Below are 19,082 nucleotides of genomic sequence, written 5' to 3'. Positions count from 1 at the left end.
TATTGATAGGAATTTTCCCACTTGTAGTTCCTTCATCTTTTCAATAATTCCTCAGGAAACATAGCTTGACGCGCGGCCCAGAGTGCCCGAGACATCTGGTGTGTCGGCATTTAGAGCTGTGGTCTTTGCTGTGGCTCACCGTTCAGAAGCGTCTCGGAGCTGCAGGGGCTGCTGGTGCAGTGGCTTCAGTCATTCAGAAGCGAGAATGCACGGCTGGGCTTCCTGCCGAAGCAGGCAAGGCTGAATTTCCTAGTTACTGCCTCCGCCGTGTTCTCACACATTATATGGGGCGAGATTATATAGGGTGAGATATAGCACACTGGTCAACCCGAGGGGCACCTTCAACAACAGACTGGTTCCACCAAGATGCAGTACGGAACGCCACAGGAGATCCTTCTTCCCTGTGGCTATCAAACTGTACAACTTCTCCCCCTTCTGTCATGGGACGCACCTTTCAAGGAACTATGTACCTACACTCCTAGATCCCTGTAAACACCAGTAAAACATGTTTGAATGCTTCAATTAGAGGCAGCTGGCATATTGTCCATGTACACCTCAGTGTTAATATTGAAGTCGCTCCATGTGCACAAGGATTGCAAATGCTGGTTGACAAAGAAAGACACAAAGTGCTGGAGTAACTGAGCGGGTCAGGCAGAATCGCCGGAGAACATTGTTAGGTGACATTTCAGGTCGGGACCCTTCTTCAGCCTGATCAGTCTGAAGAAGGGTCCCAACCTGAAACGTGACCTATCCATGTTCTCCAGAGATGCTGCCTGAGCCGCTAAGTTACTCCAGCACTTTGTGTCTTTCTTTGTCAACCGGCATCTGCATTTCCTTGTGCACATGGAGTGACTTCAATATTAGTACTGAGGTGTACATGGACAATATACCAGCTGCCTCTAATTGAAGCATTCAAACATATTTTAATTGAGTTTAATAATTGTGCAATATGTACAACATCTCTATTCATATCGAAATTCCACCGTGGCAATTGACAAGTTCATCTGGCTCCATGCAAGTTGTTTTCCTTACATTTGCTCAACAGTACAAAAATAGACGTTAGTCAAGGTGGGATTTAATTTGTTGAAATGTTATATCATTCTATAGACAACCTTGTCTTGACAAAAGCAGCTCAAATATAAATCCTCTGCCCAGTTTCCTATTAACTGTGCTTTTATTCTTGAAAAACATGAAATCCAATTTTCAGCAGGGAAATGTTATTAGAGATGGGAGATGTAGAGAAGTCAGCGGAAGAAATAAGTGATATGAAACAAGGTTCATATTTGTTTCAACATGTTTCATCACAACGTGGTATTGAAATGTTTGTTTTCAGATGAGGTTAGTGCTATTTTGAGTTGAGGAACGAGGAGAGGCAATAACACATTATTTCAGCATTTCAGTATGCAATCTGACTGAGCTGCCAGGATTCAATGAGTTAGAGAATGTGCTGGAACTTAAAACGAGATCACATTACTGGGCAATCAAATTCTTGGCACCATTGGTTTGTGGTAACAATTGCATCTTATAAATCCTCACTAATTGCCATTTCTCCAAATCCCCCAGAAATGCTTATGTCCCATGTTTAGTTTTTTTTCTTCGTTTTTAGAGATACAGTGTGGAAGCAGGCCCTTCAGTCCACCATGCCGACCACCAATCCCCATACACTAGCACTACTTACAACACGGACACAGGCCCTTCCGCCCACAGAGTACGCGCGGTCCACCGATCCCCGCACAATAGCACCATCCTACACACTACAATTTTTACCGAAGCCAATTAATCTGCAAACTTGTATGTCTTTGGAGTGTGGGAGGAAACCGGAGCTCCTGGGGAAAACCCATGCGGTCACAGAGAGATTGTGGAAACTCTGTACAGACAGCACCTGTAGTCAGGGTTGAACCCGGGCCTGTGGCACTGTGAGGCAGCAACTCTACCGCTGCGCCACCCATGTAAACATTTTTCTTGAAGCTTGATTTTGGAGTCATACAGTGTAGAAACAGGCCATTTGGCCCATCGTGCCCATGCCGACAAACATGCCCCATCTACATTAATCCCACCTTCCTGCATTTGTCCCATATCCCTCTAAACCCATCCTGTCCACGTACAAATGTTTTTTTTAAATGTTGTGAGTGATAGCACCTGCTATCTGGCATTCATATTTTTCTGAAGCAATGTCTGCAGCGTATAGAATATTAAATTCACCTTGAAGCTCCAGAATTCAAATTTGACCCTTTTAATATGAGGCAGAGCCTAGTGATCAATGGAAGTGATAACCTTCCTGGCAAATGAAAGTTACCTCACACATTGCTCATTAGTGATGCAGATAGAAAGCCCTGGATCAACCTGCAACTTTTAGTTTAGTTTAGTTCAGGGGTACAGCATGGAAACAGGCCCTTCGGCCCACCGAGTCCGCACCGACCCGTGATCCCCGCACATTAACACTATCCTGCACACCCTAGGAACAATTTATACTTATAGAAAGCCAATTTACCTACAAATCTGTATCTCTTTGGAGTCATGAGGAATAGGAGCAGAATTAGGCCATTTGAACCATCAAGTCTACCCCACCATGCAATCATGGCTGATCTATCTCTCCCTCCTAACCCCATTCACCTGCCTTTTCCCCATAACCTCTGACACCTGTACTAATCAAGAATCTATCTCTGCCTTAAAAATATCCACTGACTGCCTCCACAGCCTTCTGTGGTGAAGAATTCCACAGCTTCACCACTCTCTGACTAAAGAAATTTCTCCTCATCTCCTTCCTAAAAGAACGCCCTATAATTCTGAGGCTATGACCTCTAGTCCTAGACTCTCCCATTAGTGGAAGCATCCTCTCCACATCCACTCTATCCAAGTCTTCCACTGTTCTGAGTGTGGGGGGAAAACCGAAGATCTCATAAAAACCCCACGCGATCACGAGGAGGATGTGCAAACTCCGTACAAACAGCACCCATAGTCGGGATCGAACCCGGGTCTCTGGTGCTGTGCGCGCTGTAAGGCAGCAACACTACCGCTGTGCCACCGTGCCGCCCAACTTAAAACATTCTTCTCTGAATTTTGTGTGTAACTATTTGCATGGCAGATAGAGGACATGTACACATGAGGGAGATCTTTCTCCAAACTCCTGCCCGGTTTCTGAAAAACATCTCAGGCCTCATTCAGTTCAGAGATGCAGCATTGAAACCGGCCCCTCGGCCCAGCGAGTCACGCCAACCATTGATCACCCATTCACACTAGCTCTATATTATCTCTCTTTTGCATTCACACACGATGGGCGATTTATCAATTCACCTTCAAACCTGCACGTCTTTGGGGATGTGGGAGGAAACCGGAGCACCCAGAGGAAAACCCACGCAGGTCACAGGGAGAACGCGCAAACTCCGTACAGACAGCACCCGAGGTCAGGATTGAACCTGGGCCTCTGGCACTGTGAGGCAGCAACTCTACCGCTGCGACATGGTGCTGCCCCCAGCTCCAAGTTCAGCCTTGACCTCAGCATCCACAGTCAAGACCAAGAGAGGCAAAATCAGCCAGAGGTTGAAATCTTCACTTGCTGGAAGCTGCCCTTGTGTGAACCAAGTGGACACAGGACTGGTCTCGGCCTGTGCTTCTTCTGTGCTGGCACTTGCCAGTACAACATACCAGCACCTCAAAAACGTTCAACACTAGATTTCCACATTTTTAGAATTTTTTATATTAACCTTCTGGTCTGAAGAAGGGTCTCGACCTGAAATGTTACCCATTCCTTCTCTCCAGAAATGCTGCCTGTCCCGCTAAGTTACTCCGGCTTTTTGTGCCTATCTTCAGCAAGGAACAATATCTACTCATTGATAAAACAAGCATGGGTCTTGGCTATGGTGTTCTCCTGGGCTGAATGGTCCACCATCTAGGATCAAGACGAATAAAAGAAGCATGACCACTTAGTCACAGCTCGGGAAATAAATTAGTGTCCGTGAAACTGAAACCTTGTTAGATTCAGCGAGGTAAAAAGCCCCTTGCTCTCAATGCTCAGTGCAGTTCGCCTCTCGATACTTTCAATGTAATGGAATTTCAGATTGATCAAACACTACATTAGAACCGTTACTCATCTGAGCATCTCACTGCCTTCAAAACCAGGGACAAAAATAAAGAGGAATATTCAGAATTGTATTTTAGTCTCATGCTTCTGTTCGTGGTGGCACTCATCTTAGTCTGAGGTTGTGGATTCAAATTCAACTCGAGACAAACGGGTATTATTGAAGGAATTCCCTACTGCTAGAGCTGTCGGATTAACATGTTACTCAAGATAAACAGAATTATTTGCCCGGTGGCGCAGCGGTAGAGTCGCTGCATTACGGCGCCATCCTGTCTCTGGGTGCCGTCAGCACTGAGTTTGTACCTTCTCCCTGTGACCGCGTGGGTTTTCTCCGGATGCTCCGGATTCCTCCCACACTCCAAAGATGTACATGTTTGTAGGTTCATTTGACTTCAGTAAAAATTGCAAACTGTCCCCAGTGTGTAGGATAGTGCTAGTGCACAGAGTGATCGCTGGTCGGCACTGACTCGGTGGGCCAAGCACTTTATCTCTTAAGTAAACAAAACCAAGCATATGGCAGCCCAGTGGTGTGAACATAGTCAGAGTGAGGCTAAACCCAAATTGGAGGAACAGCATGTCATATTTCGCTTGGGCAGCTTACAGCCCAGTGGTATGAATATTGATATCTCTCACGTCAGGTAGCCCCGGCGTTCCCTTCTCTCTCTATCACCCAAGTCACACTTGCTTCTCATTTACACCCTACAAACAATGGCCCATTTCCTATATCATCATTACCATTTTGCATATCTTTCATTCATTGTTCTTTATCTCTCCGCATCACCGTCTATATCGCTCGTTTCCTTTATCCCTAACCATTCTGAAGAAGGGTCTCCTCGACCCAAAACGTCACCTGTTCCTTTTCTCCAGAGATGCTGCCTGACTCGCTGAGTTACTCCACCTTTTTGTGTCTCTCTTCGGTTCAAACCAGCACCTGCAGTTCCCACCTACACTGTTTGAAACACATCTGATTGCTTCAAGTGAAAACATGATGATTTTGACCTACCTTGAGAGGTTTACTTTTACCCTCGAGAAAGAGGACGTTTTCGGAAAGGACCAGAGACCGTGTGGGGTTGCACAAATCCAGCGGCTGCCAAAGTAAGATGCAAACAGGTTGTAAAAAACTTGAGACCTTTGATTTACATTTGTTATTTATTACTTAAGCCGTCACTTACTAATAGATGAGCAAAAGGAACCTCCATGTCTATATTTTCCAGAAAATAATCCAGGCAACTCCCAAGTACGCTGGTGACTTTAGCAAAGAATAAGTTCTGGTGACTTTCGCAGCTACTGTAGCGCGTATAAACCTACGAGGCACTGGAACTGTTTCCCCTGTCCGTAGTCTTGATACGTTCTTGGTTACGATTTGCATATGAAGTTTAAGAGGATGTGAAGTGCACTTGCCCACTGTAGCCAGTGCAGCTAACCTCAGAGTGCGTGGGTGTAGTTCCCAAAAAAGCACTGAAGTTACTTTAAAGACAGCACAGAGTCTGCAAAAGGGGAGTGATATGCGTGTAGGAAGGAACTGCAGATGCTGGTTTAAACCGAAGATAAGACACAAAATGCTGGAGTAACTCAGCGGGGACAGGCAGCACCTCTGGAGAACAATAGAGATGCAGCGTGGAAACAGGCCCTTCGGCCCACCGAGTCCACGCCAAGAATTCAATGTTCGTGCAGTTGGGCTGTAACGAGGTTGGCAACTTTCTGGGAAGTGCAATCTGGTACAATACGTGGAATAAAGGATTTCTATGGTCACATTAAAATTTTACCACAATTCCCTTGAGGTACATCACGAAAAACATCCAGATATTTGAACGGAAAGGGGGGGGGGGGGGGGGGGGGGGGGTCAGGACCAAGGCTGACAAGTGTTTCATCCTCCTAATTCAATTCTCCTCTTTCCTTATTTCACACCCTCTCGTCTCCTTTTCATCTAAACCATCTTCAATCAACCCCTCCCCACGTTATGTGTAGGAAAGAACTGCAGATGCTGGTTTAAATCAAAGGTAGACACAAAATGCCGGAGTAACTCAGCGGGACAGGCAGCATCTCTGGAGAGAAGGAACGGGTGAGGTTTCGGGTCAAGACCCTTCTTCAGACTCTGAAATTAACACAGAGTTTCGACCCGAAACGTCACCCATTCCTTCTCTCCAGAGATGCTGCCTGTCCCGCTGAGCCCTCCCCACCTTACCTGTATCCACCCATTACTTGCCAGGCTTTGTCCCACACCCCCCACCCCTCTCTTCCAGCTTTCTCCCCCCCCTACTACAATCAGTCTGAAGAAGGGTCTCGACCAGAAACATCACCTACCCATGTCCTCCAGAGATGCTGCCTGACCCGCTGAGTTATTCCAGCACTGTGTGTTTTTAACTCAAATATTTCAATGCTTTTACTGGAACCTGTTTTCAATAAATGTTACCTGTACAAAGAGAGGGAAAATCAGGATCTTTGGAGCCAGGGGTAAGCAGGTGCCGTAGTTTGCACGGGGAAGATGCGATCTGACAATGGTGCAGTTCATGTAGTTCCCTTGGCTCTTCATTGCTTGCACGGTGGTTTTCAAGATGTCTGCTGAGGTCCCTATCAGGGACTGCTTCCTCTCTGGGCCGTTCTGGACTCTGCCTTTGCTTACATTTGCTGTCAGAGAAAGCAGTAACAGCATTGTTACACTCACCACCTGTCAGGTCTTGGACTTCACATCCAAAGCTACAGCTGTAATACGAACACAATCAATGAGCAGGCAGGAGGTACATTTCCACATAGTTGATGTCATCTTGCACCGCATCTTACGCAACTCATCACAGGCTTACAATAATAAGGTACATAATTTTGGATTCATGTTATTCCACTTTCCCATCCACTCCCCGCAACACACTACAGGCAATTTACAGAGGATAATTAACCTACAAACCCACATGTCGTTAGGATGCGGGAGGAATCCGGGGCACCACGAGGAAACCCATGGGACACACAGGGAGAACGTGCAAACTCCACACAGGCGGCACCCGAGGCCAGGATTGAACCCTGGTCTCCGGAGCAGTGTGGCAGCAGCTCCACCATTGTTCTGTCTCTTGTTTCACAAGTGTTAATATTTATATTTGAGCAACAATCAACATATGATTTAATTTTTGGGGGCATATGCAATCACCTTCCGTAATCTAAAATCCATCGATCCCCACCATCTCTCTGACCTGCTCTCCACCACTCTCCCCCTGGACTCAGCCCATATCTCACTTGATGATATCACAAACCATCTCAACTCCACCTTGTCTACCTCCCTTAACATTCTGGCCCCCCTCAAAACAAGAACCGTAACCTTTAACACATCTTCACCCTGGTACACACCTGCACTTCGTAAACTGAAACAGACTGGTCGCCGACTTGAACGACTCACAAATAAATCATCTCTCACAGTCCACCATGAAGCTTACAAACTCCACCTCACTGCCTACAAAGATGCCCTCATTGCTGCAAAATCTGCCTACCTCTCCTCCAAATTCACCGACCCCTGCCTAAACCACAGAACCCTCTTCTCCACAGTGGGCAACCTCCTCAAGCCTCGAGCCAACACTCTCCCTACCTCTACTCCGGATCTCTGCAACTCATTCCTCCACTTTTTCGCTGATAAAATCAGCACCATCTATCAATCTTTATCCCCTGTACCCGACTCCCCAGCATCTACTCCACCACCTACCAAGGCCCCTCCTTTCAACATCTCCACTGATCTCCTTACCCCTCCTCCACACTGCTTCCTCTCCCAGTTTGACCTGGTCACCCCTACTGAAATCTCCAAACTCATCAGCTCTTCCAAACCCACTACCTGCTCCCTCGACCCTCTCCCCACTCCCCTGCTGAAGTCCTGCCTCCCCGTTCTCTGCCCCTACCTCACTAATCTCTTCAACTCCTCATTGTCCCAAGGAATTGTCCCCTCCGCTTTCAAAACTACTGCCGTTACACCAATCTTAAAGAAACCTGGTCTTGATCCCTCCTCTCTCATTAACTACCGCCCAATCTCAAACCTCCCCTTTCTTTCAAAAACCCTGGAGCGTATCGTTGCGTCACAACTTCATTCCCACCTCCTTGAGTATAACCTATTCGAACCCCTCCAATCTGGCTTTCGCCCCCTCCATAGCACAGAAACTGCTCTCCTCAAAGTCCTCAACGACCTCCTCACCTCTGCTGACACTGGTTCCCTCAACATCCTCATCCTCCTCGACCCGAGTGCAGCCTTCGATACAGTGAACCATAACATCCTGCTAACCAGACTTGGGGACCTTGGCATTGAAGGTTCTGCACTCAGCTGGCTCTGTTCCTACCTTTCCAACAGATCTCACTTCATCTCTCTCCACAACCACACCTCTGCTACAGCCACAGTCACTCAAGGCGTTCCCCAAGGCTCCGTACTCGGCCCCCTCCTCTTCATCATCTACATCCTCCCCCTTGGTCAGATACTCCGCCACTTCAACCTGGACTTCCACTGTTATGCCAATGACACCCAGATCTACCTCGGCACCAAATCCTCCCACAACCCCCCCCCCCCCCCTCTCCCATATCAACTCCTGTTTGTCAGCTATAAAAACCTGGATGCAACATAACTTCCTCAAACTCAACAGCGATAAAACAGAATTCCTCCTCATAGGCTCCAAATCCACACTCAGCAAAATCAATAACCCCACTCTCACCATCGACGGCACCACTGTCTCCCCATCTCCCCAGGCCCGCAACCTTGGCGTGATCTTTGATTCCACCCTCTCCCTTGAGCCTCACATCCGCCATGTCATTAAAACCTCCTTCTTTCACCTCCGCAACATCGCCAAAATCAGACCCTCTCTCACACCTCCCGCTGCTGAAAGACTCATCCATGCCTTCATCTCCTCCCGACTGGACTACTGCAACTCACTTCTCCTTGGCATCAGCTCCACCTACATCAACTGACTCCAACTGGTCCAGAACGCAGCCGCCCGACTCATCACCCACACCAAATCCTGGCATCACATCACTCCAGTCCTCAAACAACTTCACTGGCTTCATCTCCCACCGGATCACCTACAAAATCCTGGTCCTCACCTACAAAGCCCTCCACCATCTGGCCCCCCCATATCTCACTGACCTCCTCTCCCCCTACCAACCCTCACGGTCCCTCAGATCCACATCAGCCGGTCTCCTCACCATCCACAAATCCAACCTCCGCAGTTTTGGGGACAGAGCCTTCTCCAGGGCAGCTCCAGGCTCTGGAACTCCCTCCCCCAACTGATCTGCATATCCGTGTCCCTCACCATCTACCAGTCCCGCCTGAAGACCCATCTCTTCACCTCTGCCTATCCTTAGCCCCACGTCCCCCTCCCTTTTCATCTGTGCTTGAATTGCCTCATATTGTGTTTTGAATTGAATTCTGTCTTTAATTTGTGTACTAGTCATGTCTCTACTATTTATTTCATTCCGCTTACATGTTTTTCCTCTACTTGCTAAATTTTTGTAAGGTGTCCTTGAGACTCTTGAAAGGCGCCCATAAATAAAATGTATTATTATTATTATTATATGGCTCCACGCCCAGTTGCATTGTTTGAAAAAATACCTGGCTTTTAACATTTGTTCATAACTGGTTTCAATCACAATAATAACAAGATCGCAGTGCAGACTATTCTCATATTGTTTAGGTTCTATGTTTTAATGACAATTTAACACTTTGACAATTATTGATTAAAAAATGCCCCCTTAATCCGTGTGATATTACCAGGTTTTGGCAGGTTATTTGGTCATCTGATATTACCAGGTTATCCATTAATTTAGTTATGAAGTATGAAGATTACAGGAGATTATGCAATTCATACACCCTGCCAAATCATTTCTGGTATCCTCAAGCTCCACCTCCCGATTCAAGTAACATCCTTTATGAATGCGTGTGCGTATGATTAATGTTCTTCAGCAGTTTACAAAATTTACACATTGGAGTAAAAATCTATTGAAAATACACCCAAACATTTGAATCAGGTTCAAACCTATTTTAATTCTATGATTATTGTGTGCTATCTACCATAGTACTGTCATATTTCCCCATTCATTACCAAGATATGTAGAACTTTTGATCAATATATTGCAGAGAATGAGCTTTATATCTAGATTTGCGAAAGGGCGAATATATGCTGGTTTAGAGTATTGCTAGTAAAGCTTACTCTCCTCAATATGCCTCACATCGCACTGTTTCTACAACATCCAAAACTCCTGCGATTCCCATCTCACCAGACCGAGCAATGTCACTTGTTTCATCTGGGTGGGTTAATTAACACACATTCTCTCAATACCACGCCTAATCCAGTATAAGTATGTCCAGAAATTGGATCACCATTTCAAATATTTTTTTCCCACCCCAGTCATGCCTTCTTCTCTCTGTTCCTGTCCGGCAGAAGGTATGGAAGCTTGAAAGCATGCACCACTTAGGAACAACATCTTCCTCTCTGTTATCAAGTTCCTGAACTGTCCTACATCACCTCAACCCCACAGTGCACATTGGACTTTGTCTATGGAACTTGTGTGCTACAATGCTGAGAACTATATTCTGCACTCTGTATCGTCCCCTTTACTTAGCAATGTTACAAAATTTTGAGATTTAAAAAATCAAGTCTGCAATTTATCCCATCAGATAAATCATAAAAATAAGTTTAATTTGACACCTAATTCACTTTCATATCTCAAGTATTTAAAAAGTTATGGCCATTTTCATACTCGGAAATTAGCATCTTGTTCCCTATTGATTTTCTATGGACATAACAAAAAAGCTGTGATCGTGGACAGTCAAAAGCCCATAACTTTCTTAAAAATTAAGAGAACTGAATGAAATTTTCAGTTATTATAGATTGAAGCATTCTGAAACAAATATAAAATAATCTTACTTGGATGACCGGAAATTAAAGCATATAATTAGTTAGTTACCTAATTGTAGCTAATTTCAAACTTCAATTACTAGATCTAAACATCTATCCATTTCTTAATAAATGATTAACATTTTTAAATAGCCTAAGTGTCCAAATAATATTCACAAATAATTCACAATAAAACATGATTTTTAAATCTCATTTACATTAATTTATAGGCCAAATGGAAGGAATTTAGTGTTTAATTGCTGTAAATTAAAGTCCATTTAAATCAGCTTTCTAGTGGGATCCTGTGAACGCGCTGGTTTAGAACGTTCACATTGCGGTAGATTTGTGCCTCAAATACCCAGAAAAATACTGCGGGATATAATGGGCCCCAAATTAGCTACTCGCAACATTAAACTTTGTATAAAGGGATCTTAAGAAGCCCTTTTTAACGTAAAAATAAACAGCCTACCTTCCGTTTTCCCCTGTATGAGATCTGGCCCGTTGTCGGCGGTCGGGGGTTTAGAGGTTAATTTTTAACCTACTATAACAATTAATTAAAGCCCTTAAAACTAATAATAGCTCAAGCGAGGGAATTTTCCAGCGATCTTTCGTTAATAATTAACTAGGCTGAAAAACCTCGATTTGAACAGCCTAGGGAAAATCGCGTTTTAAACCCGCCCCCCTCTAAACGGTGCCAAAATCGCGCACACGGGCTGGGACAGATTTTCAGCGACGCTTCAGGTACGTTTTGCAACATACCTACTTTACTCTACTTCCTATTTGGATGGGAAAGGTTTAGATAGTATGTCAAACGTGGGCAGGTGGGACTAATGTAGATGGGGCATCTTGGTCAGGATGGGCAAGTTAGGCCTCAAGACTTGTTTCCATGCTGTATGACTCTATTGTACTTGAGTTTGACTTGATTGTATTTATGTATGGTATTATCTGATCTGAGAGGATAGCATGCAAGGCAAAGCTTTTCACTGTACCTCGATACATGCAACAATAATAAACCTAAACTCCTCTGACTCAGCAGCAGTGATTAATTGATTACCAGGGAAAATACTATGTCCCACACTCTGAGGGTTACTGCAGGAAGCTGGGCCTAGTGCTTCAGGCTCTATGGTAATTCTTTTTATTCTAAGCAACATTAGCCTTTGCTCGACATCTTCCTATATGAATAGGAAAGGTTTCGACGGATGTGGGCCAAACGTGGGCAAATGGGGCATCTTGGTCGGCATTGGTAAGTTGGGCCAAAGGACTTGTTTCCATGCTGTGTGATTCTATGGCTATTGTACTTGAGTTTGACTTGATTGCATTATCTGATGTGAATGGATAGCATTGGATAGAACTGGATTGTGGTTAGAAAGCAACCCAGGGAACTAACTATATCCCAGGCTCTAAGGGTTAGTGCAGGGAGCTGGGCCTAGTGTTTCAGGCTCCTTGGTGATTGTTTTTATTCTGTGCAACATTTGCACCTTTGCACATAACCATCTCCATTGAATGTGAGGACTGCATTCACCCACCAACGCTTCCTCCCCCCACCCCCCGCCCAGCAAAGCTTTTAAATGCTTCAGAAGGGAAATTTGCCTCCTGCTGTTAAATGGAATTTAAAGCATGAGTAAGAGGAAGTTAAATTCCAAACCCCACTGTAGACCGGCAAATTAACAACTGAGAGGAAGGAAATCTAAAACGCAGTCATTTTTTATTCAAAGTACTTCTGCATTTTTTTTAGTGGAAGAAAATATTAGCTTTTGAAGAATGCTGTTTTTTTTTAAAGACAACAAATGTTATTAACTGCGCTCCAGCCCACAAGCCAGAGCTCCTGCATTTGCTCAGACACTGGACATTTCAACAGTGAGAGAGAGTGAGAGTTGCTCTGGTTACAGAAGTTCACTTTAGTTTAGGCTAGAGTTCCACGCCGACCATCGATCACCCGCCAATTCACACTAGTTCTATGTTATCCCATTTTCGCATCCGCTCCCTGAAAACTTGTGGCAATTTTACAGAGATGAACCCGCACGTTATTGGAACGAGGGATGAAACTGTAGCAATGCATTTTCTGTGATGCATCTGGTTTTTCCAGAAGATTTATGATGATGAACCACTACTCAAAAAGTCAAAGGCCAGAGGATCCTGTGAATAAAAAAAATTGGATCCTAAAATTGACAAAGGCTTACGGTTGATGAGGTGTTTCTGTGACTGGTGAGCTTCTATCAGTGGGGTTACACCAGGCTCAGTAAATGGGGTGATGCATGTTTGCAGTAACTTTCATAACATAGAAACATAGAAAATAGGTGCAGGAGCAGGCCATTCGGCCCTTCGAGCCAGCATCGCCATTCAATATGATCATGGCGGTATGATATGATTTGATCAGTACCCCGTGCCTGCTTTTCTCCCAACATCCCTTGATTCCTCTAGCCCAAAGAATCTAACTCTCTCTTTAAACTTATAAACCCATGCGGTCACGGAGAGAACGTGCAAACTCCACGCAGGCAGCTCCCGGTGACGGGATCCAACACAGTGAGGCAGTAGCTCTAACAGCTACACCACTGTGCCACACTTGTGATTCTAATATCCATACGGCTAAATAGCTATTAAATCACATTCAAATCAATGATCAGCAGACTTTGATAAGAAATCTCCTCATATTTAACTAACTAATTTTTTTCAGTGCAGGAACAGTGCAAACAGACATGCGTGCAGATCACACTGCAGAGCAAGCTCGTCACTGTTCTCTGAAGGTGCTCCTTTTAATAACAATAATTTATCTTTGGTTTACTTGAGTTTATTGTCACATGTACTGAGGTACAGTAAAAAGCTTTCTTGTTGGGTGCTATCCAATGAGCGGAAAGATCATACATGATTACAGTGGAAAGACCATCTTATATAAAAGTGTACTTCATAGTGCTCCGGCTTATATATGCAGTTAGTTAAGTGTACATTTAGTATATTGTCACGCGTACAAACCTACAGCTTTTGTTGCGTGCTAACCATTACATAGGTAAATTTTGCATAAGTTTCATTTGGTAAGTTCATCGCAGAAACTGGTAAATACGTGGGCCTTGTGTCTCTGCTGGTAAAGCCTTGGGAAATTTAGTGGCAATGTTGTGTCTCTGCACCTCAGCCTGCACCTCCCCCTACTGACACAAAGCGGCAGCACCTCACTAAATTCCAGATACTTTTCTGCATGGAACAAAGACCATAGAACACAGGCCCTTCGGCCCACAATGTCTGTGTTGAACATGATGCCCAGACAAACTTTTATCTGCCTGCACATAATCCATATCCCTCCATTCCCTATATATACATGAGCCTATCCAAAAGTCTCTTAAATCCCACTATTGCTTCTGCCTCCACCACCACCCCAGGCAGCACGTTCCAGGCACCCACCACCCTCTGTATAAAAAACTTGTCCTTCTCACCTTAAAACTAAACCCGCTAGAGACGTGTCGAGTTACTCCGGCGTTTTGTGTCTTTTTTTAGTAAACCAGCGTCTCCTTGCACCTTGTTCATAGTATTGGGTTGTAAGCTACCCTAGCAGAATATGAGGTGTTGTTCCTCCATTTTGCACGTGTCCTCACTCTGGCAATGGAGGAGGCCCAGGACAGAAAGGTCAGTATGGGAATGGGAAGGGGAGTCAAAATGGTTAGCAACCAGAAGATCCAGCAGGTCTTGGAGTGTTTGGTGAAGTTTGGTCTCTCACAATTTCACAAGTTATCGGAGTAGAATTAGGCCATTCGGCCCATCGAGTCTACTCTGCCATTCAATCATGGCTGATCTATGCCTCCTAATCCCATTTTCCTGCTTTCTCCCCCATAACCCTTGCACCAAATGCAGCAGACAATGTTGGAGGGGGTGTATCTGAACCTCTGTCTCACCTGGATGGGCTGCTCAGATCCCTAAATGGAAGTGAGGCAGGAGGTGCAGGGACAGTTTTTACATCAAGCATAATCAAGGGCGACTCTCACCCCAGCCACTCCCTCTTCGCCCCTCTCCCATCAGGCACGAGGTACAGAAGTGCGAAAACACACAGGGACAGTATCTTCCCAGCAGTTATCAGGCTGCTGAACCGTCCTATCACCAACTAGGGAGAGATCCTGACCTCCCATCTACCTCATTGGAGACCATCGGATTATCTTTAATTGGGCTTTACTGGACTTTATCTTGCACTAAAAGGTTTTTCCTTTATCCTGTATCTGTACACTGTGGATGGCTAGATTGTAATCATACACAGTCTTTCCTCTGACTGAATTGCGTGCGACAAAAAAGCTTTTCACTGTACCTCGGTACACATGACAATAAACTAAACTAAAGTGAAATCTTCTGCCATTGCTGGGGAAAGTGCCTGGGGAGGGGTGAACAAACCAAAGACTTTCAAACCAAAGTGATCAGTGTGTCCAAAGCTTCCGATACATTCTAATGGACGGTACAAGAAACTATCGCACATCAGGATAACATTAATAACTAATATGAAGCACTTACCATAAATGATATGGTTATCTTGCGGTATTGGCCTCAGAATCTGAAAGTTAACAGAATTGGGAGAAGAATGAGTGGATTTTACATTGATGATGTGACTCAGTAAACATTCAATAGGACACGAGCCTCTGGGAAAGGAGCGAGTGGCAGAAAGGGAAGAGAAAGCCAACTCTGGCCAATTCCTACTGCAGGCCGGGTGGCTGGACAGTGGGTCAATCACCAGTACTGTCGGTCAGGACAACAAGTGCAAGGAGCTCCCGGGACACAGAGGCGAGGAGAGGGATGTTGGTTGGTAGGCCGAGCTGGTCGAGGGCGACAGAGGAGGCCCTGTAGCAACCTGGGGCTGACCTGGATCGGGAACCGCTCCAGTGCAGCCAGCATGGACTTTTTCTTTTGTGAATGGCGCCAAGATATGGCAAGGTGTACATGTGTGAGGCACGCAGAATGAGTAGCAGAATCAAGAACCAGAGGACATAGGTTTAAGGTGAGAGGGGAAAAGATTTAATAGGAACCTTTTAACTCAGAGGGAGGAGGGTGTATGGAACGAGCTGCCAGAAGAGGTAGTTGAGGCAGGTACTAGAACGGCATTTAAAATACATTTGGACAGGTACATGGATAGGAAAGGTTTAGAGGGACATGGGCAAAATGTGGGAAAATGGATCTAGCTTAGACGGGACATCTTGGTCGGCATGGATGAGTTGGGGCGAAGGGCCTGTTTCCGTGCAATATGAATCTAGATTCACCTCTCCCAATGTCTCACTCATGGTAACATGATTACATTTCCATGAAACTAGTCGGCGGCCACTGCTCATCTAAGTGTGGTTATATTCTGGAATATAACCACAATCTAATAGTAAAATAAAGACACTGTGCTGAGGAGTAACTCAGCGGGTCAGGCAGCATCTCTGGAGAACATGGATAGGTGACGTTTGTGGTCAGAACCCTTCAAAGTCCCAATCCCAAATGTCACCTGTCCATGTTCTCCTCTCCAGAGATGCTGCCTGACCCGCTCAGTTACTCCAGCATTGTGTCTTTTTTTGTAAACTAGCATCTTCAGTTCCTTGTGCCTCCTTCTCTGGAGAACATGGACAGGCGATGTTTCTTTGTTTTGCAAATATTCCAATATCACAGATATCGATGAGCCCCCACAAGGTCTGAAGAAGGGTCTCGACCAGAAACGTCACCCATTCCTTCTCTCCAGAGATGCTGCCTGTCCCGCTGAGTTACTGCAGCATCGTGTGTCTATCTTTGGTGTAAACCAGGATCTGCAGTTCCTTCCCACACACTAGCTGCGTACCTGGGTGCCGTGCTTTATTGGGGAGAGAATGAGAATGTTGTCCCCCTCGGCTGTAGTGTTGGGTACCAAGCCTCCATTCAGCAGGCACTTGTCGAACTCCTCCCGCCGCTCCCAGCTGTTCAGTACCACTCCGTCCGTACCGTCGTACACGACATGGCAACTCTCCCGGTGCTCCTGGAATCCCGCCGGGTTACTGCAGTTCTTCTCCCGCTTGTGAGGCGGGGACTGCCAATCCTGACTCGACTTGCTGGAGGGTCTTCGAATCGAGCGCTCGAAGCTGGGTTTCCAGCGGGGAACCAGCCGCCAGATCAGAACAATAATCTGACTGTGGCAATTTCTGCAAAGAGACAAATGGTGTAGCATTTAAAGTAAGTACCTGACCATGCTTAAAGGGCGTGTGGGAGCAGGTCTCAGTGGCCTGGTCAAGGCTATTGAAATGTTGAATACACTCATCTCACCATTGTCCAAACTGCACAACCTCAACTATGGAACAGAAAAGCATTACCATGGCCTTGTTTATTTTTCTATTTATGTTTTGTACCAATGTCTTGTTTTTTTGTGCATTCATCCATTCATTCTTTTTTTTTAACAATTTTGTGTGTAATTTATGTATGGTTCAGTTTAGTTTAGTTTAGAGATACAGTGTGGAAACAGGCCCTTCGGCCCACTGAGTCCACGCCGACCAGCAATCACCTCGTACACTAACTAGTACTATCCTACACACCAGGGACAATTTTACAATCTTTGTAAAATTAACCTACAAACCTGCATGTTGTTGGGATGTGGGAGGAAACCGGGGCACCCGATGAAAACCCACACGGTCACAGGGAGAACTGCGAACACACAGCACTCATAGTCAGGATCGAACCCAGGTCTCTGGTGCTGTAAGGCGCAACTCTACTGTTACGCCACCGTGCTGCATTAAATTATGTCATCAGACAACTGAACCATCCCATCACCAACTAAAGAGCAGTCCTGAGCTGCCCTCTACTTCATTGGTGAGGAGGGGGCTGTGGACCCCCAGCGGGACCAAAAACAAGACCTGTCAAAGGGCAGATGAGCTTCTAGCGAGCCAACAGTCATCCACTCTTCAGTAGGAGTTGCGATCACCGTCATACATAGCACTGTAAGGAATGATGATAAAGCACACACACCAAAATCCTATACTTCCAGTGGCGTAAGCCCGCAGGAACTTGAGGACAGGGAAGTGTGGTGCATCTGTCACCGTTCCTGTCGGAAACCAGCACCATTGCATCGCTAATGTTTTCAACAATGATGAATGACCAATGTCTTGCTTTTTTGCACATTTCTCTCTTTTACAGTTTAACGTGGAATTTACGTATAATTTATGCATAATATGTTTAGATTGATAGGTTTAGGTTTATTATAGTCACGTGTACCGAGGTACAGAGAAAAGCTTTGTTTTGCCCACTGTCCATACAGATCAGATAATACCGTTCATAAATACAATGAAGTCAAACTCAAGCACAGTAGACAGAGCAAGCGTACAGAGTGCAAAATATACGTAGCTTTCTCCATTGTAGTACTTTGTTTACAGATACAGCATGGAGACCGGACCTTCGGCTCGCTGAGTCCATGCCAATCATCGATCACCTATTCGCGCTAGTTCCGTATTATCCCACTTTCTCATCTACTCCCTACACACTGGGGGCAATTTACAGAGGCCAATTAACCTAGAAATCTGCACGTCTTTGGGATGTGGGAGGAAATCGGAGCACCCGGAGGAAATTCACCCGGTCACAGGGAGAACGTGCAAACTCCACACACAAACAGCGCCCGAGGTCAGGATCGAACCCGGGTCGCTGGAGCTGTGAGTCAGTAGTCTACTCACTGTGCCACCCTACACTTTATCCTTAAAATAATCATCAGATCTTCGTATGATAAATTCACATAAACGTTAAATCATACATAAAGCCTAATAAACACACCACCTGAAGGCACTGACCACAAACTACGCAGCAAGAAGGGTTTCGGCCCGAAACGTCGCCTATTTCCTTCGCTCCATAGATGCTGCTGCACCCGCTGAGTTTCCCCAGCAATTTTGTGTACCACCAGCATGTGTGTATACCAAGGTTTAGAAACATACATTTAAAATGCACAAGCCTGAATAATGTAAGACCAACTCTAGTGAAATAACTGTGGATAACAAAGTGCAAAGAAGGGAAAGAGAATAGTGATCGAAAGTACCAGGCATTTGTAAGGCGTGTAAAAGGGGGGACTAAGTGGTGAAGTGGGAATTAGCAATGAGTAGCATAACAAAACCAACACAACATGCAGCAACATTCCCAACACAACAACAGTGAAAAAATGTTACCAGAGAATTGCGGTCACATAACATTAAAGGAGATTAAAA

At 45.3% G+C, this 19,082-nt stretch overlaps 1 protein-coding gene across 5 annotated transcripts in view; it reads right to left on the bottom strand.

Annotated features, from left to right (window-relative positions):
- Positions 1 to 19,082, bottom strand: part of rgs3 (regulator of G protein signaling 3) — a 224,599-nt gene that overhangs the window by 131,399 nt on the left and 74,118 nt on the right. For 4 of the 5 annotated variants that reach the window (XM_033049114.1, XM_033049115.1, XM_033049116.1 and 1 more), the window contains 4 exons: positions 16,709 to 17,045; positions 15,415 to 15,454; positions 6,492 to 6,706; positions 5,082 to 5,165 (listed from right to left, as the gene is read on the bottom strand). In XM_033049114.1, the coding sequence (XP_032905005.1) occupies positions 5,082 to 5,165; positions 6,492 to 6,706; positions 15,415 to 15,454; positions 16,709 to 17,045 (676 nt within the window). Of the gene's footprint in view, positions 1 to 5,081; positions 5,166 to 5,250; positions 5,293 to 6,491; positions 6,707 to 15,414; positions 15,455 to 16,708; positions 17,046 to 19,082 lie in introns of those variants that run through there. The other variant, XM_033049118.1, reaches the window with a different exon arrangement.

The sequence above is a fragment of the Amblyraja radiata genome, chromosome 32, assembly GCF_010909765.2.
Source record: "Amblyraja radiata isolate CabotCenter1 chromosome 32, sAmbRad1.1.pri, whole genome shotgun sequence".
NCBI classification, from domain to species: domain Eukaryota; kingdom Metazoa; phylum Chordata; class Chondrichthyes; order Rajiformes; family Rajidae; genus Amblyraja; species Amblyraja radiata.
The sequence above is the reverse complement of the archived record's forward strand: the minus strand, read 5'-3'. Positions and strand labels throughout refer to the sequence as shown.